This window comes from Microcaecilia unicolor, chromosome 2 (assembly GCF_901765095.1).
Source record: "Microcaecilia unicolor chromosome 2, aMicUni1.1, whole genome shotgun sequence".
Lineage (NCBI taxonomy): Eukaryota > Metazoa > Chordata > Amphibia > Gymnophiona > Siphonopidae > Microcaecilia > Microcaecilia unicolor.
The window spans coordinates 74,965,273-74,993,144 of record NC_044032.1 but is presented as its reverse complement, the minus strand read 5'-3'; the positions used below and the strand labels follow the sequence as shown (position 1 = coordinate 74,993,144).

The 27,872-nt window shown below is 46.3% G+C and overlaps 1 protein-coding gene across 2 annotated transcripts in view; it reads right to left on the bottom strand.

Moving 5' to 3' along the window:
* The window catches only part of WDR70 (WD repeat domain 70), a 596,086-nt gene that overhangs the window by 476,695 nt on the left and 91,519 nt on the right, over positions 1 to 27,872 (bottom strand). For both annotated transcript variants that reach the window (XM_030193048.1, XM_030193049.1), the window contains exon 6: positions 14,271 to 14,330. In XM_030193048.1, the coding sequence (XP_030048908.1) occupies positions 14,271 to 14,330 (60 nt within the window). The remainder of the gene's footprint in view (positions 1 to 14,270; positions 14,331 to 27,872) is intronic.

Genomic DNA, 27,872 nt, shown 5'->3' with positions numbered 1-27,872 from the left:
ACATAGTCAATACGAGATTGTGTCGAGTGAGCCCGTGACAAATGTGTGTAATCTCTCATTCCCGGGTGTAACACCCTCCAGACATCCGTCAGGCCTAACAAGTGGCTTAACTTCAACAAACCTCTATTATTATAGTAGGCCATAGTGTTTCCTGGTATTGATTTATCTAGAGAGGGGTCCCAAACTGCGTTAAAATCTCCCCCTACTATGAGTTCTGCGTGTGGTTGCCGAAGGAGAAAGTTGATTATCGTTTGGAAGAATTTTTTGTCATAATTATTAGGAGCATAAATATTGCTAATAAGCACTTTTTGTTTACCTACCAAGGCCTCCAATATAACATATCTTCCCATGGTGTCTACTAAGAGTGGGCGTATCTCCGTAGCTACCCCTTTACGGACCAGAATAGCCACTCCCCCTTTTTTCCCCTGTGCATGTGCCGCTACACACTTATCTACCCACCATGTGTTGAGTTTGGCATGTTCTATCTGGGATAAATGTGTCTCCTGTAGTAATGCAATATCTATATGTTGTCTATTTAGTTGTTGTAAAATCTTGGAACGCTTCATAGGTGAATTTATTCCACCTACATTCCAGGTTACAATGTTTACCATACCTCCACTATATATAAAATGCTATGTAGTACAAAAAACTGCGATAATTGTGAGAGGGGGCATCCCAGCCACTGTCCCCTCCCACTTCGGACTCTTCCAGTCACTAATTGTCTAACCCTCTGAGTCTGCATCCACAACCAATCTCCCAACATCCCCAATTCCAGCCAGCATATCCATCTCCCAGTCTGCCAGACATATAGTAAGACTTGTCTCTCCACGGCCGCTCCCCTTCTCCAAAGGCCAATTCCCAAATCTACTCCCCCCCTCCCCCTTCCGCCCAATCCCTCCCTCCCTATCCCAGAATCTCCTACCCCCCTTCCCCTGAAACCCTGGTATCCGGACCCACTAACTGGGACCATTACTTCCTACGTCCCTCCCTCTTCCCCCCAGAACCCCTTTACGAACTCCAACCTTTCCTTGAAATAGAACCCAAAGAAAAAACTTAAAGAACATCCCCTATGTATTACAACTTCTATTTAGCCTTTCTTTGTTAACCAAAGCCTTTAAATCTTTTAAATCCTGCTAATTTAACCTTTAAACATGGCCCGCAACCAGGCTCCCCATAGATAAATCATATAGTACATCCTCTGTGACTCACTACGTGTGCCCCTGGGAGCACATATCTTTACCAACTCTCATTTTCAAAGTCCCTCCAGGATCCGGTCTGTCATCTTGACTGGTACCACCGCTTCATTTTCAACGATCTTCAGGTGCATCCGCTTCCAGCTGTTTTAAGATGTCTTGGGCAGCAGTTACTGTTTCGTATGTCTTAGTGATTCCTTTATAGGTGACACGTAGTTTTGCTGGGTACTGCAGCGCAAACCGCACTTTCTTCTGAAACAGCTTTGAACAGATCTCCGAAAACTGGCGCCTTTTTGCTGCTACACCAGCGGAATAGTCCTGAAAGCACCTTATCGTCTCTCCTTCAAAAACTAAAGAGCTTCCTGTTCTAAGCCGTTGCAAGATTTCTTGTTTTTGAGCATAGTCTAGAAATCTTAAAATGATTACACGTGGTCTACCAGTTCCTGTGCCTTTCGGTCCTAATCGATGGGCTCTCTCGATGCGGAGTGGCCCCAATGCTTCTGGGAGTTGTAGTTCTTTCTTTATCCAGTCAGCCAAAAAGGTCTCCAGGCCCCGTTCCGGGATATTCTCCGGGAGACCCACCAGGCGAATATTATTTCTTCTAGATCTGTTTTCCAGATCTTCTACTTTATACTCCAATGCCCTCAGCTGGTCCCGCATCTGTTTTTGTGTTACTTCCACCTCCTCGACGCGATCCTCGACTTCGGAGACTCGCGTTTGAAATGCTGCACAGTCTTTCGACAGCTCTGCGAGCTGAGTCTGTACTCGTTCGAGCTTGGCATCTATCGGGGTGAGCCGGCGATCCAGAAGATCTTCCATCACTGTTCGCATTTCAGCCGTGATTTCGGCTATCCATGTCGATGTGCTCGACGGCCCAGGCGGGCTTGCGGGCGGCGCCATTTTTTCTTCGCCCACCCTGCCGCGGAGTCTGTCTTTTGTGGCGGTTTTCGCTGCCATATCAATGTCCGTAACCGCAAAACGTTATTGACCAGATCCTGGGTTTGTTAATTTATGATCTTTAGCGAGCTGTAATCCACGTTGTTTACTTTTTTAAGGCTCTAGGGGGAAGACAGGAGCCGGAGAGATTTCTCCTTCAACCTCTCTCGGTCATGACGTCACCGGAAGTCCCCACAACTCCATTTAATAATGGTCTATGGACTTTACCTTTAGTAAGCCATCCAAACCTTTTTTTAAACTCCGCTAACCTAACCACCTTTACCACATTCTCTGGCAACGAATTCCAGAGTTTAAATACATGTTGAGAGAAGAAAAAATTTCTCCCATTTGTTTTAAATTTACTACATTGTAGCTTCATCGCATACCCCCTTAGTCCTAGTATTTTTGGAAAGTGTAAACAGACGCTTCACATCTACCCATTCAACTCCGCTCATTATTTTATAGACCTCTATCATATCTCCCTTCGGCCGCCTTTTCTCCAAGCTGAAGAGCCCTAGCCGCTTTAGCCTTTCCTCATAGGGAAGTCATCTCATCCCCTTTATCATTTTCGTCACCCTTCTCTGCACACAATATTCGAGGTGCGGTTGCACCATGGAGCGATATAAAGGCATTATAACATCCTCATTTTTGTTTTCCATTCCTTTCCTAATAACACCTAACATTCTATTTGCTTTCTCAGCCACAGCAGCACACTGAGCAGAAGTTTTCAACGTATCATCAATGACGACACCTAGATCCCTTTCTTGGTTGGTGACTCCTAACGTGGAACCTTGCATGACGTAGCTATAATTCGGGTTCCTCTTTCCCACATCACTTTGCACTTGCTCACATTAAATATCATCTGCCATTTGGACGCCCAGTCTCCCAGTCTTGTAAGGTCCTCTTGTAATTTTTCACAATCCTCCCGCGATTTAACAACTTTGAATAACTTTGTGTCATCAGCAAATTTAATTACCTCACTAGTTACTCCCATCTCTAGGTCATTTATAAATATGTTAAAAAGCAGTGGTCCCAGCACAGACCCCTGGGGAACCCCACTAACTACCCTTCTCCATTGAGAATAATGACCATTTAACCCTACTCTCTGTTTTCTTTTAATCAGTTTTAATCCACAATAGAAAACTACCTCCTATCCCATGACTCTCCAATTTCCTCTGGAGTCTTTCATGAGATACTTTGTCAAACGCCTTCTGAAAATCCAGATACACAATATCAACCGGCTCCCCTCTTTCCACATGTTTGTTCACCCCTTCAAAGAAATGTAGTGCATTGGTGAGGCAAGATTTCCCTTCACTAAATCCATGTTGACTTTGTCGCATTAATCCATGCTTTTGAATATGCTCTGTAATTTTGTTCTTAATAATAGTCTCTACCATTTTGCCCGGCACCTACGTCAGACTCACCGGTCTATCATTTCCCGCATCTCCTCTGGAACCTTTTTTAAAAATCGGCGTTACATTGGCCACCCTCCAATCTTCCAGTACCACGCTCGATTTTAAGGATAAATTACATATCACTAATAGCTCCGCAAGCTCATTTTTCAGTTCTATCAGTACTCTGGGATGAATACCATGAGGTCCAGGTGATTTGCTACTCTTCAGTTTGAAGAACTGCCCCATTACATCCTCCAGGTTTACAGAGAATTCATTAGGTTTCTCCGACTCGTCAGCTTCGAATACCATTTCTGGTACCGGTATCCCACCCAAATCTTCCTCAGTGAAGACCGAAGCAAAGAATTCATTTAATCTCTCTGCTACGGCTTTGCCTTCCCTGATGGCCCCTTTTACTCCTTGGTGGTCATCTAGTGGTCCAACCGATTCTTTTGATACCTAAAAAAAATTTTTACTATGTGTTTTTGCCTCCAACGCAACCTTTTTATCGAAGACCCTCTTAGCCTTCCTTATCAGCGCTTTGCATTTGACTTGACATTCCTTATGCTATTTCTTATTATTTTCAGTCGGTTCCTTCTTCCATTTTCTGAAGGATTTTCTTTTAGATCTAATAGCTTCCTTCACCTCACTTTTTAACCATGCCGGCTGTTGTTTGGTCTTCTGTCCTCCTTTTTTAATACGTGGAATATATTTGGTCTGGGCTTCCAGGACGGTGTTTTTGAACAGCATCCACGCCTGATGTAAATTTTTGACCCTCACAGTCGCTTCTCTAAGTTTTTTTTTTCACTGTTCTTCTCATTTTATCATAGTCTCCTTTTTAAAAGATAAACACTAACATAGTTGATTTCCTATGTATACTTACTTCAAAGCTAATATCAAATCCGATCATATTATGATCACTGTTATCAAGCGGCCCCAACACCTTTACCTCCCGCACCAGATCATGCGCCCCACTAAGGACTGGGTCTAGAATTTTTCCTTCCCTCGTCGGCTCCTGTACCAGCTGTTCCATAAAGCTGTCCTTGATTTCATGAAGGAATTTTACCTCCCTAGCGTGCTCCGATGTTACATTTACCCAGTCAATATCGGGGTAATTGAAATCACCCATTATTATTGTGTTGCCCAGTTTGTTTGCGTCCCAAATTTCCTTTAACATTTCTGCATCCGTTTGTTCATCCTGGCAAGGCAGACGGTAGTACACTCCTATCGCTATCCTTTTCCCCTTTACACATGGAATTGCAATCCACAGTGATTCCAAGAAGTGTTTTGTTTCCTGCAGAATTTTCAATCTATTTGATTCAAGGCTCTCGTTAATACACAATGCTACCCCTCCACTAATTCTTTCCATCCTATCACAACAATATAATTTGTACCCCGGTATGACAGTGTCCCACTGGTTATCCTCCTTCCACCAGGTCTCAGAGATGCCTATTATATCAAATTTTTCATTTAGTACAATATATTCTAACTCTCCCATCTTATTTCTTAGGCTCCTGGCATTCGCATATAGACATTTCAAAATATGTTTGTTGTTCCTATTTACATCATGCTTAGTACTTGACAGTATTAATTTGCAATATTTTGTCTGATTTTTATTTTTACTTAAGGACATCTGCAGGCTTATTTTTGAAAGAGAAAGACGCCCATATTTTGACCCAAATCGGGAGATGGGCGCCTTTCTCCCGTGGGTGCCCAAATCGGTATAATTGAAAGCTGATTTTGGCTGCATCCAACTGCAGTCTGTCGCGGGAACGAACAAAGTTGACGGGGGCATGTCGGAGGCGTGGTGAAGGTGGGACTGGGGCGTGTTCATCGGCCGAGGAGAGATGGGCACCCTCGGCCAATAATGGAAAAAAGAAGGGCGGCAGTACCGAGAATTTGGGCTGCTTTTTTTGGACCCTTTTTTTTTCACGAACAAGTCCCCAAAAAGTGCCCCAGCTGCCCAGATGACCACCCGAGGGAATCGGGGATGACCTCCCCTGACTCCCCCAGTGGTCACTAACCCCCTCCCACCAAAAAAAAAGAACTTTAAAAACCTTTTTTTCCCAGCCTGTATGCCAGCCTCAAATGTCATACCCAGCTCCATGACAACAGTATGCAGGTCCCTAGAGCAGTTCTTAGTGGGTGCAGTGCACTTCAGACAGGTGGACCAAGGTCTAACCCCCCCCCCCCCCACCTGTTACACTTGTGGTGGTAAATGGGAGCCCTCCAACCCCCCCCCCCCCCAAAAAAAAAAAACCCACTGTACCCACATGCAGGTGTCCCCCTTCACCCATAAGTGCTATGGTACTGGTGTAGAGTTGTAGGGAGTGGGTTTTGGGGGGATTTGGGGGGGCTCAGCACCCAAGGGAAGGGAGCTATGGACTTGGGAGGTATTTTACTGTTTTTTTTTACTTTTTACAAGTGCCCCCTAGGGTGCCCGGTTGGTGTCCTGGCATGTGAGGGGGGCCAGTGCACTACGAATCCTGGCCCCTCCCACGACCAAATGCCTTGGATGTGTTCATTTTTGAGCTGGGCGGCTTCGGTTTCCATTATTGCTGAAAATCGATACCGCCCATCTCAAATCCGCCCAAATCCGATGCATTTGCCTGTCACCAACCGTATTATTGAAACAAAAGATGGACGCTCATCTTTTTCGAAAATACGGTCTGTCCCGCCCCTTCGTGTACCCGTCCTCAGAGATAGTCGCCATGGAGATGGGCGTCCGCGTTCGATTATGCCCCTCCTGATCTACTACGGTCTCTTTTGCAATCTCACTATCAGGATTCCCTGTTTTGGTGATATCTTTGAAAGATACCTTATCCCGAACCATGCACTTTTGAGCGACTGTCGGCCTTCCCCCGTTTCTAGTTTAAAAGCTGCTCTATCTCCTTTTTAACTGCCATTGCCAGCAGCCTGGTCCCACCCTGGTTAAGGTGGAGCCCATCCTTTCGGAAAAGACTCCCCCTTCCCCAGAATGTTGCCCAGTTCCTAACAAATCTAAAACCCTCCTCCCTGCACCATCGTCTCATCCACGCATTGAGACTCCGGAGCTCTGCCTGTCTCTTGGGCCCTGCACGTGGAACGGGTAGCATTTCAGAAAATACTACCCTAGAGGATCTGGATTTGAGCTTTCTAACTAAGAGCCTAAATTTGGCTTCCAGAACCTCTCTCCCACATTTTCCTATGTCATTGGTACCCACATGTACCAAGACAGGCTCCTCCCCAGCACTATCTAAAATCCTATCTAGGTGACGCATAAGGTCCGCCACCTTCACACCAGGCAGGCAAGTCACCAGTCGATCCTCATGTCCACCAGCCACCCAGCTATCTATATGCCTAATGATCGAATCACCAACAGCTGTCCTAATTTTTCCCTCCTAGGCAGCACTTGGAGACATATCCTCAGTGCAGGTTTTTTTTTTTTTTTTTGTTACATTTGTACCCCGTGCTTTCCCACTCATGGCAGGCTCAATGCGGCTCACATGGGGCAATGGAGGGTTAAGTGACTTGCCCAGAGTCACAAGGAGCTGCCTGTGCCTGAAGTGGGAATCGAACTCAGTTCCTCAGTTCCCCAGGACCAAAGTCCACCACCCTAACCACTAGGCCAAGGTTCTGGCTACAGGAGTACTTCCTACTTCACCAGGGTGATGCTCTCCTTCTAGGAGACCTCCCTCCTCCAAGGTAGGACAGGGGCTACCAGACTGGAGGTGGCACTTCTCTACAACATCCCTGTAGTTCTCCTCTATGTACCTCTGTCTCACTCAGCTCCACCAAGTCTGCTATTCTAGCCTCAGGAGAACGGACACATTATCAGAGCTAGGAGCTCTTTGCATCGGGCACACAAATATGAGATCTCACCAACTGGGAGATAATCATACATATGACACTCAATGCAAAAGACTGGATAGCACCCTCTCGCTGCTGGACTGCTGACTCTGTAGCATGATATGACATAGTAACATAGTAGATGATGGCAGAAAAAGACCTGCACGGTCCATCCAGTCTGCCCAACAAGACAAACATATGTGTATACCTTACCTTGATTTGTACCTGCCTTATTTAGGGCACAGACCGTACAAGTCTGCCCAGCAGTACTTCCCGCCTCCCAACCACCAGTCCCGCCTCCCATCACTGGCACTGGCACAGACCGTATAAGTCTGCCCTCCACTATCCTCGCCTCCCAACCACCAACCCCTCTTCCCCCCACCTGCTCCGCCACCCAATTTCGGCTAAGCTTCTGAGGATCCATTCCTTCTGCACAGGATTCCTTTATGTTTATCCCACGCATGTTTGAATTCCGTTACCATTTTCATCTCCACCACCTCCCGCGGGAGGGCATTCCAAGCATCCACCACCCTCTCAGTGAAAAAATACTTCCTGACATCTTTCCTGAGGCTGCCCCCCTTCAACCTCATTTCATGTCCTCTCGTTCTACCGCCTTCCCATCTCCCGAAAAGATTTGTTTGCGGATTAATACCTTTCAAATATTTGAACGTCTGTATCATATCACCCCTGTTCCTCCTTTCCTCCAGTGTATACATGTTCAGGTCAGCAAGTCTCTCTTCATACGTCTTGGAACGCAAATCCCATACCATTCTCATAGCTTTTCTTTGCACCGCTTCCATTTTTTTAACATCCTTCGCAAGGTACGGCCTCCAAAACTGAACACAATACTCCAGGTGGCGCCTCACCAACGACTTGTACAGGGGCATCAACACTTCCTTTCTTCTGCTGATCACACCTCTCTCTATACAGCCTAGCAACCTTCTTGCTACAGCCACCGCCTTGTCACACTGTTTTGTCGCCTTCAGATCCTCGGATACTATCACCCCAAGATCCCTCTCCCCCCTCAGTACCTATCAGACTCTCACCACCTAACACATAAGTCTCTCTTGGGTTTCTACTCCCTAAGTGCATCACTTTGCATTTCTTCACATTGAATTTTAATTGCCAAACCTTAGACCATTCTTCTAGCTTCCTCAGATCCTTTTTCATGCTTTCCACTCCCTCCTGGGTGTCCACTCTGTTACAAATCTTAGTACCATCCGCAAACAGGCAAACTTTACCTTCTAACCCTACGGCAATGTCACTCACAAATATATTGAACAGAATTGGCCCCAGCACCGATCCCTGAGACACTCCACTACTCACCTTTCCCTCCTCCGAGCGAACTCCATTTACCACTACACACTGGCGTCTGCCCGTCAACCAGTTCCTAATCCAGTTCACCACTTCAGGACCTATCTTCAGCCCATCGAGTTTATTTAAGAGCCTCCTGTGGGGAACTGTGTCAAAAGCTTTGCTAAAATCTAAGTAGATTACGTCTATAGCATGTCGATGATTCAATTCTCCAGTTACCCAATCAAAGAATTCAATGAGATTCGTTTGGCACGATTTCCCTCTGGTAAAACCGTGTTGTCTCGGATCTTGCAACTTATTGGCTTCCAGGAAATTCACTATCCTTTCCTTCAGCTTTGCTTCCATTACTTTTCCAATAACCGAAGTGAGGCTTACTGGCCTGTAGTTTCCAGCTTCTTCCCTATCACCACTTTTGTGAAGAGGGACCACATCCGCCATTCTCCAATCCCTCGGAACCTCTCCCGTCTCCAAGGATTTATTAAACAAATCTTTAAGAGGACCCGCCAGAACCTCTCTGAGCTCCCTCAATATTCTGGGGTGGATCCCGTCCGGTCCCATGGCTTTGTCCACCTTTAGCTTTCCAAGTTGTTGATACACACTCTCTTCCGTGAACGGTGCTCTATCCACTCCATTCTCAGGTGTACTTTTGCCAGTTCCTCGTGGTCCTTCTCCAGGATTTTTTTCAGTGAAAACAGAACAAACGTATCTATTTAGCAAATTGGCTTTTTCTTCATCATTATCTACATAGCGTTTCACTGTATCTTTTAGTCTCACAATTCCCTTTTTAGTCATTCTCCTTTCACTAATATACCTGAAGAAATTTTTGTCACCCCTCCTTACATTTCTAGCCATTTGTTCTTCCGCTTGCGCCTTCGCCAGACGTACCTCTCTCTTGGCTTCTTTCAGTTTCATCCGGTATTCCTCCCCGTGTTCCTCTTCTTGAGATTTTCTATATTTCTGGAATGCTAACTCTTTAGCCTTTATTTTCTCAGCCACTTACTTGGAGAACCATATCGGTTTCCTTTTTCTCTTGCTTTTATTTACTCTCCTTACATAAAGGTCTGTGGCCCTATTTATTACTTCTTTCAGCCTGGACCACTGTCCTTCCACTTCTTGTACGTCCTCCCAGCCCATCAGCTCCTTCCTCAGGTATTCCCCCATTTTACTAAAGTCAGCACGCTTGAAATCCAGGACTTTGAGTTTAGAGTGGCCGCCTTCCACTTCAGCCGTCATATCAAACCAAACCGTTTGATGGTCACTGTTTCCCAGGTGTGCAGCCACTCGGACATTTGACACACTATCCCCATTTGTGAGCACCAGATCCAGCGTCGCTCCCTCCCTCGTGGGTTCCATCACAATTTGTCTGAGCAGAGCACTTTGGAAGGCATCCACGATCTCTCTACTTCTTTCTGATTTCGCAGACGGAACCTTCCAATCTACATCTGGCAGATTGAAATCTCCCATCAACAGAACCTCTTTTTTCTTTCCTAATTTTTGAATATCTGCGATCAGATCTTTATCTAGTTCCTCTAATTGTGTCGGGGGTCTGTAGACAACACCCACGTAGACAGAGGTTCTATCCTCTCTTTTTAAGGTGATCCATATCACTTCTTCTTTTCCCCAGGTCCCTGTCATTTCAGTCGCCATGATATCATTCTTTACATACAGAGCTACTCCTCCACCTTTTCGACCCTCTCTATCCTTCCTAAATAGATTATAGCCTGGTATGTTTGCATCCCATTCATGGGAACCATTAAGCCACGACTCCATGATTGCAACAACATCTAAGTCTGCCTCCAACATCAGGGCTTGAAGGTTTAATTGTCAGAGTTAGTGATTTTGCTAGATCAGATACAAATGTATATATATATAAAAATATAGCTGCAAAGACTTATTGGGACAGAATCAGATAAACTGGTCTGGCTTTCATCTCCCCCCCTTTCCCCCTGGAAACTACTGATAACAAAAACTAGCTAGGTGGAGACCTAAGCCCATCAACACATCTCCAAAGAACAAAACTCTGAAAATGGACAGCAATCACAAAGACTGGAGTTAACCAAAGACAGTGAAACTCCACCTATTCTCAGACAATGACTCAGACTGAAAAGTCCATCTAGCTATCTAATCTGACAAAAGAAGCCCACCTATCCTCTGTCTGAGTATTTCTCTTGTAATCCTGTCAGATGCCTTACGGATGTGTATCTACCAGCAGATGTCCAGACAGAAAGTCTTATGATGTCATTAAACATGTGACCAGTTACCATGCTCCATCTCAAAACTAGATGAAGCCAGTTCTCAGACACCCCACCTGACTTCAGCCTAGGGTCCAGCAAGAAAATATAAAAAGCCTGGAAAATGCCCAGCTCTCTGGGGATCTGCCTCCTGGCTCTCTGCTGGACTTCACACACACACTGATGATTTTCTCCAGGATCCAACTACACCTCTGCAAGAAAAGACTTCTGTTTCAGCAAGGATCTTCATCACTCCACCCAGCAGCATCTATCGAAGTGAGTTACCATTATCCAGGATAATTTATAATTCAGACTTGATATCTTGAAAAGCACATTTCACTTGTGAAAGATTCATAAAAACTGCCTCTCTCTTGTAACAATATTAAATTACCGGTATTGTAAATAAACATTTTAAAGTTAAATATATAGTCTTTATGTTCTGAGCACGTCTTTAAACCTTGCAGTGCAGGTTAATGTAATTCAACAAATATAGTATTTAATTCCCCCTTTTCTTACATATTCTTATTCTTATCTTATTACCTAATAGGTAATTGGTGGAGAATAGAACGTATATTATTTAATAACTCCATCTTAGTGTATTTGAGTTTTTCAATAATTTAAAACTTGCTACAGTATTAAGGATATTAGCCTAATATAAAAGTGTCTTTTAGTTTATATCGTACATTGTATTATTTATTTAGTGTTTCCTTCTTAGATGGTAATGAAATGTACTTAAAACTCTGTAAGAGCACTCCTTGCTTGTTACCCTAATTACAATAACTGACTATAAATGAAGAGTTGTCCTAGGGGTGGGAAGACTAAACTAGATCCTGCAGTGCCTGCTAGATTCTGTTAATGCTATTGAACAAAGTTTTTAAAACTAAGTGGAAAAGACGATGGAGATTAGTTGATAAAATTTGCTTTTTATATTTTTATTTTGCCTAACACTGACCTACAATTCCTCCTTTAAACCCCAATCTTTAAGTTCACAAAGCACAAAGCAAAATAGCGTTCACTTACCAGAGAAATGTCTTCTCTCGGAACTTCTCAGAAAGGAATGCAAAGGCGGCGGTCAGTGAGAGAGCGGAGGACATGTGTTGGGGTGTATGGGATAATGATAGACAACAGATAAACTGGAGATCCAAGTTGCAATGTTTTACGAGTGAGTGTGATGATTTTAAAGTTTATATGGGAGGTAACCAGTGATACTGCTCCAAAGGAGAAGTAACATGATTAAAAAGAGTCGCATGGCAAAGAACTCGAATGGCAGTATTTTGAATTGATTGTAACCTGTGTAAAAGATTCTTTTGAGAGTCAAGCATAAATTATATTGCACTAGTCAAGCTTCAAAATTACCAAAGCCAAAAATATCGTGATTAGGGAAAAAGGGTCAAGATAGGAACAGATTGCTCGAAATTGTCTCAAAGAGTAGAAACAATTTTTGTAAGTGCTTTAACCTGTTAGTTTACTATTGAAAATGATTCCAAGATACTTGAAGTTGGGGACTAGAAATAGAGATTTACCATCCAGCAACGGAGCCAGAAGTGGAAGAGGGAAATCCAGCATCCAATGGTCTTAGACCATCCAGTGATCTTAGAGCAGTTAAGAGCAAGAAAATTAGTGGACAGCCATGCAGTAATCTTCTCCAGTGATGGCTGCAATGGGGAGAGTTCAGTAGTGAAAGGATCAGTACAGAAGACATGAAGAATATCATATGTATAGTAATATCAGGGCCGGTCTTAGGCAGAGGCGACCAAGGCGGCCGCATAGGGCCCCGAGCCTAAGGGGGCCCCGTGCGGCGCGCCTCAACTCTGCCTCACTCGTGCCTCTGCTCTGACCTCCGTCGCTGCTCGCCTTAGTCGCCTGAGATGATCCCCATTCCCGCGGCTCAGCCGCTCTGCTCCCGCCACCACCAGCGCGGCGCCCACCCCCGGCTAGGGCCCGCTGAGCACGTCGTCAGCTCCCGAGTCCCCGGACCCCGGCGACTAACTGAGCAATGCCAGCGAGCCAGCCCAGGCAGCGATGGCCCCGCCCCCTACGGCAACGACAGCCAGGCTCCAGCTTCCCGCTCAATGTCCCGCCTTCTGATGTATTTCCTGTTTCCGGACGTGAGGGCGGGAGTCACTGAGCGGGAAAAGCTGGAGCCTGGTCGGAGGTGGTGAGGACGTGAGGTGAGCCATCGTTGCTGACGCCAACAGTTGTGCACTTATGCCAAATCGGAAATCGAAATCGGATTCCATGCAGGCAGGAGATCAGGAGAAGTGTTTCTCTCATCTAACGACGCCTGCGGACAGTGCAAGGGTTGGAAATGTCTGCCTCCCTGAGAGGAATTTGGCCCAACAACATTAGTTGCTGGAGAAGCTGAGCAAGTAAGATCTGGCTTGGAAGAGGCTGTTTCTAACATATCTGGGTTATTTTCACATAGATCTGCAGATATTTCTCCTGATAAACATTTGGATGGCAATAGCAGATTTAGCTAAAACACTGCTTCCAGTAATTAATGATATGACACCTCGAATTAATCATTTGGAAGCTAGACTGAAATCACAGGAAGAAAAGATTACTAAGCTAAAATCTGAGAATGGAAATCATGAAGTTCAAACTATTTTAGTAACTGATGTGGCTACTTGCCTCTCTGGTTTGATGGGTTACAGAGTAATAGGGGAATTTGAAAGTACTGGATCTTTTCTTAATATTTTTCCTTTATTCTCCTTTGTTATGAGAATTGGAACTACTAATTGTAGTGGACTTGAACTGAATAATTTCTGGGGAGGGGAGGTTTCATGATAGCATTGTGCTTATTATTTCAATCAGTTTTTTTGTACAAGTTTAGCTTCATTTGTCTTTATTTGAAATTTCATAAATAAAACATTTTTCTAAATATTGAATAATCTTATCAGTGGGGCGGAGCTAGGGTGGGGGCGGAGCTAGGGTGGGGCAGGGCTAGGATTGGGCCCCACCAAATTGGTCTGCATAGGGCCCCGCACTTGCTAAGACCGGCCGTGAGTAATATACAGTTAAGCCGAGATCTTGAATAAGTGTTGCTAAAGGAGAAAGATATTGAATAACAGAGGGGAAAGAACAGAGAACCATGGAACTCCAAGACAGAGAGGAGATGGAACATGATTCAAGCTTCTGCAGAACTGAGACAGTAATGTTAATATTCTGAAGTCGACAAATGAGAAGGGAATGATCCACTAACTGGAATGCAACACTGAAGTCCAATGAAATAAGTAAGGCAATATGGTCAATAAATCATAAAGAAATAAGCTTGCATTTGCTTTAAGTTTGCAAACATTTATTATTTCAACAAACTAATACATAAAATATCCTACAGATAAGACCTTCTACATGTACTTTTGCAACTTGTCACTTACCGTTTTCGTCCCATGCTGGAGTGTAATTTCATGCGAGTCAGGAATTCTTTTGACAGGGTTCTAAAAGACAACAGAAAAGTATATTTTAATTCTTATTCTATATCAAACAAAGCATAAACCAAAAAAAAGGATACTTCTTATTTGGCAATAGCAAAGTGATATATATAGATATGTATACACACAATATGTTCATTGTGCACAGGTTATTCAAAACGTCTGCTCCTTTCTTCTCCGTAATGGGACTTCTGAGACTTCAGATATGCCACCAATGACCATTAAATTAGGTTGGGTGCACTGAAGTGGGCCCCCATAGTGAGGCTAGACCTCAGGACATAATTGCCTGTTTCACTGATTTACGCTGAAAAAGCAAACCCTAAACAAGGACAGGGCGCAGGGGAAAATTCTCTGGAATAACTAAGGTCACGGTTTTTCAAGATCTAGCTCGTCAGATCTTACAACAGAGAACAGAAGTCAGAGATATTACCCGCTAATTGAAGCACTCTAACATAAGTTACCGGTGGCTTAACCCCTTTGCTCTCTCAATAACAGTTGAGGGCTCCTTGAAAAGCGTGAAAATGGTAAAGTGTGGAAAGCTCTTGGATATTTTGCTTGTATCTGCCTAAAGTAAGCACTACTCCATTGCCACTATGCACACTGGGAGTGCACAATGCCTGAAAAAAGTCCAGTAGGAGCGCAGACATTCATGGCTCTCTCCAATCACATAAGCCTTAAGCCAGCGATCGAGACTTTGTTTCAGGCAAATGTTTGCTTATGCTGTGTCCATTTATTTTTGCTTTGGTAGCTGACATATGATGATTACTATCCCATGTTTTGGTTTAACGTTTTCTTTTAATGGCTGTATATCTTATGGGTTAATGCAAGGAAACTGTTTATGTCATTGCGCCTTTATGACTCTGAGCATTTTCTTCCGATTCTTTTAAGCTGACTCAGTCTTCTCACTGGACAGCGGGAGGAGGGGGACTGGAGTTTGACACTCTCTCTATCCAGCATTGACCCTCTCTGACCCGAAAATGGTACCACCCACAAACCACAGCAGCATCTTCCCTCTCCCCTCTCTGAACCAACGTAGCTATGTGAGAAGATCAGGTAATTGTGAGAAAACAACTTTTCCATCAAGTTTAGAAAGAAATGGTAGGTATGTAATTGGTCTGTAATATAGGTAGTCTTCTGTGTGAACTCAAGCAGTTTGGTCAGTGAGGTCAAGGAAGGGAGGTTAAATTGAGACCAGGGATGAAGCAATGGAGAGCCTGTAGTTTGCAGAGGGGTGGTGCATGGTAAGGCAGAAATCTGGGGAATTGAGGGAGATGTTGATTGAGGAACAGAAGAGTGAAGGGATTCAATCTTAGATGCGAAGTAGAGAAAGAAATCCTCAGCAGAGATGTTGTTTGGATATGTGAATGTTGGACTAATTAAGGATAGTTGGTTAACTATAGAGAATAATATTTTGGGGCAATTGGTGGATCGATTGATTCAAGTTTATTTATAACTTACTATCCCACCCTATGGGGTACTGTAGGGGTATTTACCTGAGATCTCACCTTTGCTGGTCTTGGCCTATACAAGCCTGAACCATTCTTATAACAATATGGATTCTACAGCCTGTGGCCTGAATACATCTGTAACTATCAGAATCCAGCTTTCTTGCAAAGCAAAATAACTGCTGAGCTTTGCAAGATTATTTAATCCAAGGACATATTCTGTGTTGCAAACTGGCTGCTATCTCCTGGGAAGCTTGGAGGAGGAAAACACCCATGGCTCCAAAAGAATGGAATCAGACAAGGAGTTTGCATGCCATTGATAACCGCTTCATGGCTATAACAAAGGCTTCTTCATGACTATGAATCTGGCTGGACATTATGTCATCATATGTGATTGGTCCACAGGTATCATCTGACGATTGGATACCAAAGGTTTGGACTGAAGAAAGTGAGTTGGAAGTAAGAACGAGGTAGGAAGGAGAACACCAGAGAGAGAAACACCGGAGAATTTGCAGGTGGATAGAAAGCTCTAAAGAGAGCAAGAGACTGATTTTCCTAACACCAGTGAACTGTGTGCCTTGTAACCAACTGACAAGGTCTGCTCAGCTTCAACATCAGGCCTTATCTAAGACTGTAGCATTTGTATCCAGAATTCAATTCTGGGACCTGATTCCTGGACTGAGACTTCAGCTCGAGTCAGAGAAAAAATCCGCTACTCTACCATTGGGAGTCTGTGTCAGACGGCAAGGTGAGATAGCAGAATTTATTAGCTATAGTCACAGGGATAGTTAGTCCTTAGTTGTCTGAGACATAGGTTTACGTCAGGACTTCTAGTCTGTGTATTCAGCTGATCACTGTATTTTGCATAAGATGTGTAATAAGTTCTTATAAGGATTATTAGGATAATCAGATGGTAATCTTTGTTGGTGATAATCTAATTGCATAGCAAGTTATTTTTGTATTTTGCTTGGCACTTTGCTTCAGAACTATTTATATATATTTTTCTTTACCTAATAAATAATAATATATTCCATCTGTGCAGTGGCATAGCCACAGGTGGGCTGGGGTCCACCCACTTAGGGCTCAGGCCCACCCAACAGTAGCACACGTTTAGTGGTAGCTGGTGGGATCCCAAGCTCGGCCAGCTGAAGACTTCCTCCTGATGGTAACGAAAACGCTACTCTCCATGATACCGGCACCTGCGTATGTTCAATTTTCAGAGCATGCCTGCTGCAGACTGCCAAGGTGGAAAGAAGCGTTTTCCCACCAGCTATTTTTTGGGTGGTGGTTGAGGGGGAGGGGGGAGAACAATTTGTGCTCACCCAGTTCATCCTTAGGCCCACCCAAAATCTGTTGTCTGGCTACGCCCCTGCATCTGTGGCATGGTTTATTTTCCAGCACAGCTAGCTTGTCATTTGGGCTATAGAGGTACACCTCCCTAGACACGAGTCATAGTATTGCTATCTGGTAATGCTCTCGGATATAAGTACCTCTAGCATGCCTACAGTACCTTCAGGGTGGCTTACAATCTAGACAGACAGAAGTCAAAGGTAAACATTAAATCAGACAGGACACCAGGGGAGGGGAAAGGGGTAGAACTACAAAATCTGACAGGAGAGTGGATGGGAAGGAACAAGAGGGGTACTGCAAGTGTGATCAGGACCAGTCCCGTGACAGAAAGCCACAGAAGTAAAAAAGAATTAGCAGAAAGCATCTTGAAATAGAAAAGTCTTAAGATCGATATGAAACTGTGCTAGCGAAGGTGATCCAGAAAATTATAGACCGGTGAGCCTGACGTCAGTGCTGGGCAAAACGGTAAAGACTATTATAAAGAACAAAATTACAGAGCATATTCAAAAGCATGGATTAATGAGACAAAGCCAACATGGATTTAGTGCAGGAAAATCTTGCCTCACCAATCTATTACATTTCTTTGAAGGGTTGAATAAACATGTAGATAAAGGTGAGCCAATCGATACTGTGTATCTGGATTTTTAAAAGGCATTTGACAAAGTACCTCATGAAAGATTCCAGAAGAAATTAGAGTCATGGGATAGGAGGTAGTGTTCTTCTGTGGATTAAAAACTGGTTAAATGATAGAAAACAGAGAGTAGGGTTAAATGATCAGTATTCTCAATGGAGAAGGGTAGATAGTGGGGTTCCCCAGGGATCTACGCTGGGATCAATGCTTTTTAACACATTTATAAATGATCTAGAGAAGGGAGTAACTAGTGAGGTAATTAAATTTTCTGAAGACACAAAGTTATTCAAAGTTGTTAAATCGCAAGAGAATTGTGAAAAATTACAAGTGGACCTTACGAGACTGGGAGACTGGGCATCTAAATGGGAGATGACGTTTAATGTGAGCAAGTGCAAAGTGATGCATGTGGGAAAGAGGAACCTGAATTATAGCTACGTCATGCAAGGTTCCACGTTAGGAGTCACCGACCAAGAAAGGGATCTAGGTGTCGTCGTTGATGATACCTTGAAACCTTCTGCTCAGTGTGCTGCTGCAGCTAAGAAAGCAAATAGAATGTTAGGTATTATTAGGAAAGGAATGGAAAACAAAAATAAGGATGTTATAATGCCTTTGTATTGCTCCATGGTGCGACCGCACCTTGAATATTGTGTTCAATTCTGGTCGCTGCATCTCAAAAAAAGACATAGTGGAATTAGAAAAGGTGCAGAGAAGAGCAACGAAAATGATAAAGGGGATGGGACGACTTCCCTATGAGGAAAGGCTAAAGTGGCTAGGGCTCTTCAGCTTGGAAAAAAGGTGGCTGAGGGGAGATATGATAGAGGTCTATAAAATAATGAGTGGTGTTGAACGGGTAGATGTGAAGTGTCTGTTCACGCTTTCCAAAAATACTAGGACTAGGGGGCATGCGATGAAGCTACAATGTAGTAAATTTAAAACAAATCGGAAAAAATCTTTCTTCACTCAACGAGTAATTAAACTCTGCAATTCATTGCCAGAGAATGTGGTAAAGGTGGTTAGCTTAGCGGAGTTTAAAAAAGGTTTGGACGGCTTCCTAAAGGAAAAGTCCATAGACCGTTATTAAATGGATTTGGAGAAAATTCACTATTTCTGGGATAAGCAGTATAAAATGTTTTGTACATTTTTGCGATCTTGCCAGGTATTTGTGACCGGGATTGGCCACTTTTGGAAACAGGATGCTGGGCTCAAAGGACCTTTGGTCTTTCCCAGTATGGCAATACTTATGTATTTATGTAATTAAACTCTAGCATTCGTAGCCAGAGAATGTAGTAAAAGCTGCTAGCTTAGCGGGGTTAAAAAAGACTTGGATAGCTTCCTAAAAGAAGTACATAAGCCATTATTAAAATGGACTTGGGGAAAATACACTGCTTATTTCTAGGATAAGCAAGATAAAATGTATTATACTGTTTTGGGATCTTGCCAGGTACGTGTAACCTGGTTTGGCCACTATTGGAAACAGGACGCTGGGCTTGTCTGACCTTCAGTTTGTCCCAGTATGTTAATACTTATGTTCATCTTTTGGTATCACCAGCTTAATTCTTCACTGGTTCTCTTCCTTTCCTGCTGATCACTCATTCCAAATACTTCTCCCTTCTTCTACCTCAGAACTCAGAAATCTGGTGTCCTTCAGGGTTCAGTTCTCTTTCCACTCCTATTTAATCTTTTTCTGGGTCCATTGGCTTCTTTCATTGAGCCCTTTTCAGTTAAATTTTACATGTATAGTAACATAGTAGATGACGGCAGAAAAAGACCTGCATGGTCCATCCAGTCTGCCCAAGACAAACTCATATGTGTATACCTTACCTTGAATTTGTACCTGTCCTTTTCAGGGCACAGACCATATAAGTCTGCCCAGCAGTATTTCCCGCCTCCCAACCACCAGTCCCGCCTCCCATCACCGGCTCTGGTACAGACCGTATAAGTCTGCCCTCCCCTATCCTCGCCTCCCCACCTGCTCCGCCACCCAATTTCAGCTAAGCTTCTGAGGATCCATTCCTTCTGCACAGGATTCCTCTATGCATATCCCACGCATGTTTGAACTCCGTTACCGTTTTCATCTCCACCACCTCCCGCGGGAGGGCATTCCAAGCGTCTACCACCCTCTCCGTGAAAAAATACTTCCTGACATCTTTCCTGAGTCTGCCCCCCTTCAATCTCATTTCATGTCCTCTCGTTCTACCGCCTTCCCATCTCCGGAAAAGATTCGTTTGCGGATTAATACCTTTCAAATATTTGAACGTCTGTATCATATCACCCCTGTTCCTCCTTTCCTCCAGGGTGTACAAGTTCAGGTCAGCAAGCCTCTCTTCATACGTCTTGGAACGTAAATCCCATACTATCCTCGTAGCTTTTCTTTGCACCGCTTCCATTTTTTTAACATCCTTCGCAAGATATGGCCTCCAAAACTGAACACAATACTCCAGGTGGGGCCTCACCAACGTCTTATACAGGGGCATTAAAACCTCCTTTCTTCTGCTGGTCACTCCTCTCTCTATACAGCCTAGCAATCTTCTAGCTACTGCCACCGCCTTGTCGCACTGTTTCGTCGCCTTCAGGTCCTCAGATACTATCACCCCAAGATCCCTCTCCCCGTCCGTGCCTATCAGTCTCTCCCCGCCTAACACATACGTCTCCCTTGGATTTCTACTCCCTAAGTGCATCACTTTGCATTTCTTCGCATTGAATTTTAATTGCCAAATGTTAGACCATTCTTCCAGCTTCTTCAGATCTTTTTTCATGTTTTGCACACCCTCCGGGGTGTCCACTCTGTTGGAAATCTTGGTGTCATCCGCAAAAAGGCAAACTTTACCTTGTAACCCTTCGGCAATGTCACTCACAAATATATTGAACAGAATCGGTGCCAGCACCAATCCCTGAGGCACTCCACTACTCACCTTTCCTTCCTCCGAGCGAACTCCATTCACCACCACCCTCTGGCGTCTGTCCGTCAACCAGTTCCTAATCCAGTTCACCACTTCGGGTCCTATCTTCAGGCCGTCTAGTTTATTTAAGAGCCTCCTGTGGGGAACCGTGTCGAAAGCCTTGCTGAAATCTAAGTAGATGACGTCCATAGCACGTCCTTGATTTAATTCTCCCGTCACCCAGTCAAAGAATTCAATGAGATTCGTTTGGCACGATTTCCCTTTGGTGAAACCATGTTGTCTCGGATCTTGCAACTTATTGGCTTCCAGGAAATTCACTATCATTTCCTTCAGCATGGCTTCCATTACTTTTCCAATAACCGAAGTGAGGCTTACCGGCCTGTAGTTTCCAGCTTCTTCCCTATCCCCACTTTTGTGAAGAGGGACCACCTCCGCCGTTCTCCAATCCCTCGGAACCTCTCCCGTCTCCAAGGATTTATTAAACAAGTCTTTAAGAGGACCCGCCAGAACCTCTCTGAGCTCCCTCAGTATTCTGGGGTGGATCCCGTCCGGCCCCATGGCTTTGTCCACCTTTAGCTTTCCAAGTTGTTGATACACACTCTCTTCCGTGAACGGCGCTCTATCCACCTCATTTTCAGGTGTACTTTTGCCAGTCCCTCTCGGTCCTTCCCCAGGGTTTTCTTCAGTGAAAACAGAACAAAAGTATCTATTTAGCAAATTGGCTTTTTCGTCATCTTTTTCTACATAGCCTTTTGTTGTATCTTTTAGTCTCACAATTCCCTTTATAGTCTTTCTCCTTTCACTAATATACCTGAAGAAGTTTTTGTCTCCCCTCCTTACATTTCTAGCCATTTGTTCTTCCGCTTGCGCCTTCGCCAGACGTACCTCTCTCTTGGCTTCTTTCAGTTTCATCCGGTATTCCTCCCCGTGTTCCTCTTCTTGAGATTTTCTATATTTCTGGAATGCTAACTCTTTAATCTTGATTTTCTCAGCCACTTGCTTTGAGAACCATATCGGTTTCCTTTTTCTCTTGCTTTTATTTACTCTCCTTACATAAAGGTCTGTGGCCCTGTTTATTACTTCTTTTAGCCTGGACCACTGTCCTTCCACTTCTCGTATGTCCTCCCAGCCCATCAGCTCCTTCCTCAGGTATTCTCCCATTTTGTTAAAGTCAGCACGCTTGAAATCCAGGACTTTGAGTTTAGAGTGGCCGCCATCCACATGAGCCGTTACATCAAAACAAACCGTTTGATGGTCACTGTTTCCCAGGTGTGCAGCCACTCGGACATTTGACACACTATCCCCATTCGTGAGCACCAGATCCAACGTGGCTCCCTCCCTCGTGGGTTCATTCACCATTTGTCTGAGCAGAGCACTTTGGAAAGCATCCACAATCTCTCTACTTCTTTCCGATTTTGCAGACGGAACCTTCCAATCTACATCCGGCAGATTAAAATCTCCCAACAACAGCACCTCTCTTTTCTTCCCCAACTTTTGAATATGTATGCTGATGATATCTTACTTGTTTCCACACAAAATCTATCCACTACTGATTTATCCATGCTTCATAACTGCCTAGATGCAATTGATAAATGGGTCTCTTCAAATAGACAAATTCTTAACCCTACAAAAACTGAGCTCCTCTGGATCACAGGCCATCGCTCCCATATTACGAGGTTTGCCATGTATGTAAGCTCTACACACTACCATGGAGTGATTATAAATTCACAACTATCATTCAACACCCATATCTCTTCAGTTGTAAAGTCATATTTTTTTCTCCTTAAGTCATATCCGTTCCCTTAGTTCTTACATAGATGAAACTACTTGCGCTTCTCTTCTCCATTCTCTCAAGGCCACCCACCTTGACTACTGAAGTATTTGCTTTGGCCTTCCCGCATCTGCCCTTTGATGTTTACAAAGAGTACAGAATACTTCTATAAGAATTAGTTACAGTTTATTCAAATTTGGTATATCGCCAAGCCTTTTCAGTTCCAGGCAGTTTACAACAACAACAACAAAAAAAACCCACAAAGAAACAAACTCTCATGTTATATAGCGAATGCTACATACCTGTAGAAGGTATTCTCCGAGGACAGCAGGCTGATTGTTCTCACTGATGGGTGACGTCCACGGCAGCCCCTCCAATCGGAATCCTTACTAGCAAAGTCCTTTGCTAGTCCTCGCGCGCCCGCGCGCACCGCGCATGCGCAGCCGTCTTCCCGCCCGAAACCGGCTCGAGCCGGCCAGTCCAGTATGTAGCAAGACAATACAAGGGAAGACACAACTCCAAAGGGGAGGCGGGCGGGTTTGTGAGAACAATCAGCCTGCTGTCCTCGGAGAATACCTTCTACAGGTATGTAGCATTCGCTTTCTCCGAGGACAAGCAGGCTGCTTGTTCTCACTGATGGGGTATCCCTAGCCCCCAGGCTCACTCAAAACAACAACCATGGTCAATTGGGCCTCGCAACGGCGAGGACATAACTGAGATTGACCTAAAAAATTTACCAACTAACTGAGAGTGCAGCCTGGAACAGAACAAACAGGGCCCTCGGGGGGTGGAGTTGGATCCTAAAGCCCAAACAGGTTCTGAAGAACTGACTGCCCGAACCGACTGTCGCGTCGGGTATCCTGCTGCAGGCAGTAATGAGATGTGAATGTGTGGACAGATGACCACGTCGCAGCTTTGCAAATTTCTTCAATGGAGGCTGACTTCAAGTGGGCTACCGACGCAGCCATGGCTCTAACATTATGAGCCGTGACATGACCCTCAAGAGCCAGCCCCGCCTGGGCGTAAGTGAAGGAAATGCAATCTGCTAGCCAATTGGATATGGTGCGTTTCCCTACAGCCACTCCCCTCCTATTGGGATCAAAAGAAACAAACAATTGGGCGGACTGTCTGTGGGGCTGTGTCCGCTCCAGGTAGAAGGCCAATGCTCTCTTGCAGTCCAATGAGTGCAGCTAACGTTCAGCAGGGCAGGAATGAGGACGGGGAAAGAATGTTGGCAAGACAATTGACTGGTTCAGATGGAACTCCGACACAACCTTTGGCAAGAACTTAGGGTGAGTGCGGAGGACTACTCTGTTATGATGAAATTTGGTGTAAGGGGCCTGGGCTACCAGGGCCTGAAGCTCACTGACTCTACGAGCTGAAGTAACTGCCACCAAGAAAATGACCTTCCAGGTCAAGTACTTCAGATGGCAGTTCAGTGGCTCAAAAGGAGGTTTCATCAGCTGGGTGAGAACGACATTGAGATCCCATGACACTGTAGGAGGTTTGACAGGGGGCTTAGACAAAAGCAAACCTCTCATGAAGCGAACAACTAAAGGCTGTCCTGAGATCGGCTTACCTTCCACATGGTAATGGTATGCACTGATTGCGCTAAGGTGAACTCTTACAGAGTTGGTCTTGAGACCAGACTCAGACAAGTGTAGAAGGTATTCAAGCAGGGTCTGTGTAGGACAAGAGCGAGGAGCTAGGGCCTTGCTGTCACACCAGACGGCAAACCTCCTCCACAGAAAAAAGTAACTCCTCTTAGTGGAATCTTTCCTGGAAGCAAGCAAGACGCGGGAGACACCCTCTGACAGACCCAAAGAGGCAAAGTCTACGCTCTCAACATCCAGGCCGTGAGAGCCAGGGACCGGAGGCTGGGATGCAGAAGAGCCCCTTCGTCCTGCGTGATGAGGGTCGGAAAACACTCCAATCTCCACGGTTCTTCGGAGGATAACTCCAGAAGAAGAGGGAACCAGATCTGACGCGGCCAAAAAGGAGCAATCAGAATCATGGTGCCTCGGTCTTGCTTGAGTTTCAACAAAGTCTTCCCCACCAGAGGAATGGGAGGATAAGCATACAGCAGGCCCTCCCCCCAATCCAGGAGGAAGGCATCCGATGCCAGTCTGCCGGGGGCCTGAAGCCTGGAACAGAACTGAGGGACTTTGTGGTTCGCTCGAGATGCGAAGAGATCCACCAAGGGGGTGCCCCACGCTTGGAAGATCTGGCGCACCACTCTGGAGTTGAGCGACCACTCGTGAGGTTGCATAATCCTGCTCAGTCTGTCGGCCAGACTGTTGTTTACGCCTGCCAGATATGTGGCTTGGAGCACCATGCCGAGACGGTGAGCCCAGAGCCACATGCTGACGGTTTCCTGACACAGGGGGCGAGATCCGGTGCCCCCCTGCTTGTTGACATAGTACATGGCAACCTGGTTGTCTGTCTGAATTTGGATAATTTGGTGGGACAGCCGATCTCTGAAAGCCTTCAGAGCGTTCCAGATCGCTCGCAACTCCAGGAGATTGATCTGTAGACCGCGTTCCTGGAGGGACCAGCTTCCTTGGGTGTGAAGCCCATCGACATGGGCTCCCCATCCCAGGAGAGACGCATCCGTGGTCAGCACTTTTGTGGCTGAGGAATTTGGAAAGGACGTCCCAGAGTCAAATTGGACCAAATCGTCCACCAACACAGGGATTCGAGAAAACTCGTGGACAGGTGGATCACGTCTTCTAGATCCCCGGCAGCCTGAAACCACTGGGAAGCTAGGGTCCATTGAGCAGATCTCATGTGAAGGCGGGCCATGGGAGTCACATGAACTGTGGAGGCCATGTGGCCCAGCAATCTCAACATCTGCCGAGCTGTGATCTGCTGGGACGCTCGCACCCGCGAGACGAGGGACAACAAGTTGTTGGCTCTCGCCTCTGGGAGATAGGCGCGAGCCGTCCGAGAATCCAGCAGAGCTCCTATGAATTCGAGTCTCTGTGATGGGAGAAGATGGGACTTTGGGTAATTTATTACAAACCCCAGTAGCTCCAGGAGGCGAATAGTCATCTGCATGGACTGCAGGGCTCCTGCCTCGGACGTGTTCTTCACCAGCCAATCGTCGAGATATGGGAACACGTGCACCCCCAGCCTGCGAAGTGCCGCTGCTACTACAGCCAGGCACTTTGTGAACACCCTGGGCGCAGAGGCGAGCCCAAAGGGTAGCACACGGTACTGGAAGTGACGTGTGCCCAGCTGAAATCGCAGATACTGTCTGTGAGCTGGCAGTATCGGGATGTGTGTGTAGGCATCCTTCAAGTCCAGAGAGCATAGCCAATCGTTTTCCTGAATCATGGGAAGTAGGGTGCCCAGGGAAAGCATCCTGAACTTTTCTTTTACGAGATATTTGTTCAGGGCCCTTAGGTCTAGGATGGGACGCATCCCCCCTGTTTTCTTTTCCACAAGGAAGTACCTGGAATAGAATCCCAGCCCTTCTTGCCCGGATGGCACGGGCTCGACCGCATTGGCGCTGAGAAGGGCGGAGAGTTCCTCTGCAAGTACCTGCTTGTGTTGGAAGCTGTAAGACTGAGCTCCCGGTGGACAATTTGGAGGTTTTGAGGCCAAATTGAGGGTGTATCCTTGCCGGACTATTTGCAGAACCCACTGATCGGAGGTTATGAGAGGCCACCTTTGGTGAAAAGCTTTCAACCTCCCTCCGACTGGCAGGTCGCCCGGCACTGACACTTGGATGTCGGCTATGCTCTGCTGGAGCCAGTCAAAAGCTCGCCCCTTGCTTTTGCTGGGGAGCCGTGGGGCCTTGCTGAGGCGCACGCTGCTGACGAGAGCGAGCGCGCTGGGGCTTAGCCTGGGCCGCAGGCTGTCGAGAAGGAGGATTGTACCTACACTTACCAGAAGAGTAGGAAACAGTCCTCCTTCCCCCAAAAAATCTTCTACCTGTAGAGGTAGATGCTGAAGGCTGCCGGCGGGAGAACTTGTCGAATGCGGTATCCCGCTGGTGGAGATGCTCTACCACCTGCTCGACCTTCTCTCCAAAAATATTATCCGCACGGCAAGGCGAGTCCGCAATCCGCTGCTGGAGTCTATTCTCCAGGTCGGAGGCACGCAGCCATGAGAGCCTGCGCATCACCACACCTTGAGCAGCGGCCCTGGACGCAACATCAAAGGTGTCATACACCCCTCTGGCCAGGAATTTTCTGCACGCCTTCAGCTGCCTGACCACCTCCTGAAAAGGCTTGGCTTGCTCAGGGGGGAGAGCATCAACCAAGCCCGCCAACTGCCGCACATTGTTCCGCATGTGTATGCTCGTGTAGAGCTGGTAAGACTGGATTTTGGCCACGAGCATAGAGGAATGGTAGGCCTTCCTCCCAAAGGAGTCTAAGGTTCTAGAGTCTTTGCCCGGGGGCGCCGAAGCATGCTCCCTAGAACTCTTAGCCTTCTTTAGGGCCAGATCCACAACTCCAGAGTCGTGAGGCAACTGAGTGCGCATCAGCTCTGGGTCCCCATGGATCCGGTACTGGGACTCGATCTTCTTGGGGATGTGGGGATTACTTAGTGGCTTGGTCCAGTTCGCAAGCAATGTCTTTTTCAGGACATGGTGCAAGGGAACAGTGGACGCTTCCTTAGGTGGAGAAGGATAGTCCAGGAGCTCAAACATTTCAGCCCTGGGCTCGTCCTCCACAACCACCGGGAAGGGGATGGCCGTAGACATCTCCCGGACAAAGGAAGCAAAAGACAGACTCTCGGGAGGAGAAAGCTGTCTCTCAGGAGAGGGAGTGGGGTCGGAAGGAAGACCCTCAGACTCCTCGTCAGAGAAATATCTGGGGTCTTCTTCCTCTTCCCACGAGGCCTCACCCTCGGTGTCAGACACAAGTTCACGGACCTGTGTCTGCAACCTCGCCCGGCTCGACACCGTGGAGCCACGTCCACGATGGGGGCGTCGAGAGGTTGACTCCCTCGCCCGCATCGGCGAAGCTCCCTCCGCCGACGTACTCGGGGAGCCCTCCTGGGAGGTGGCCACAGTCGGCACCGCACGCGGTACCGACGTCGGGGACCTCACCCCGGGCGATGGGCCAGCCGGCGCCACGCTCGACGGTACCGGAGGCGCAAGCACCGCCGGTACCGGAGGGGTAGGGCGCAACAGCTCTCCCAGAATCTCTGGGAGAACGGCCCGGAGGCTCTCGTTCAGAGCGGCTGCAGAGAAAGGCATGGAGGCCGATGCAGGCGTCGACGTCAGAACCTGTTCCGGGCGTGGAGGCTGTTCCGGGCTGTCCAGAGTGGAGCGCATCGACACCTCCTGAACAGAGGGTGAGCGGTCCTCTCGGTGCCGATGCCTGCTGGGTGCCGACTCCCTCGGCGACCCAGAGCTCTCAGTGCCGACGCGGGGAGGAGACCGGTGTCAATGCTTCTTCGACTTCTTCCGAAGCATGTCACCGGAGCTCCCCGGCACCG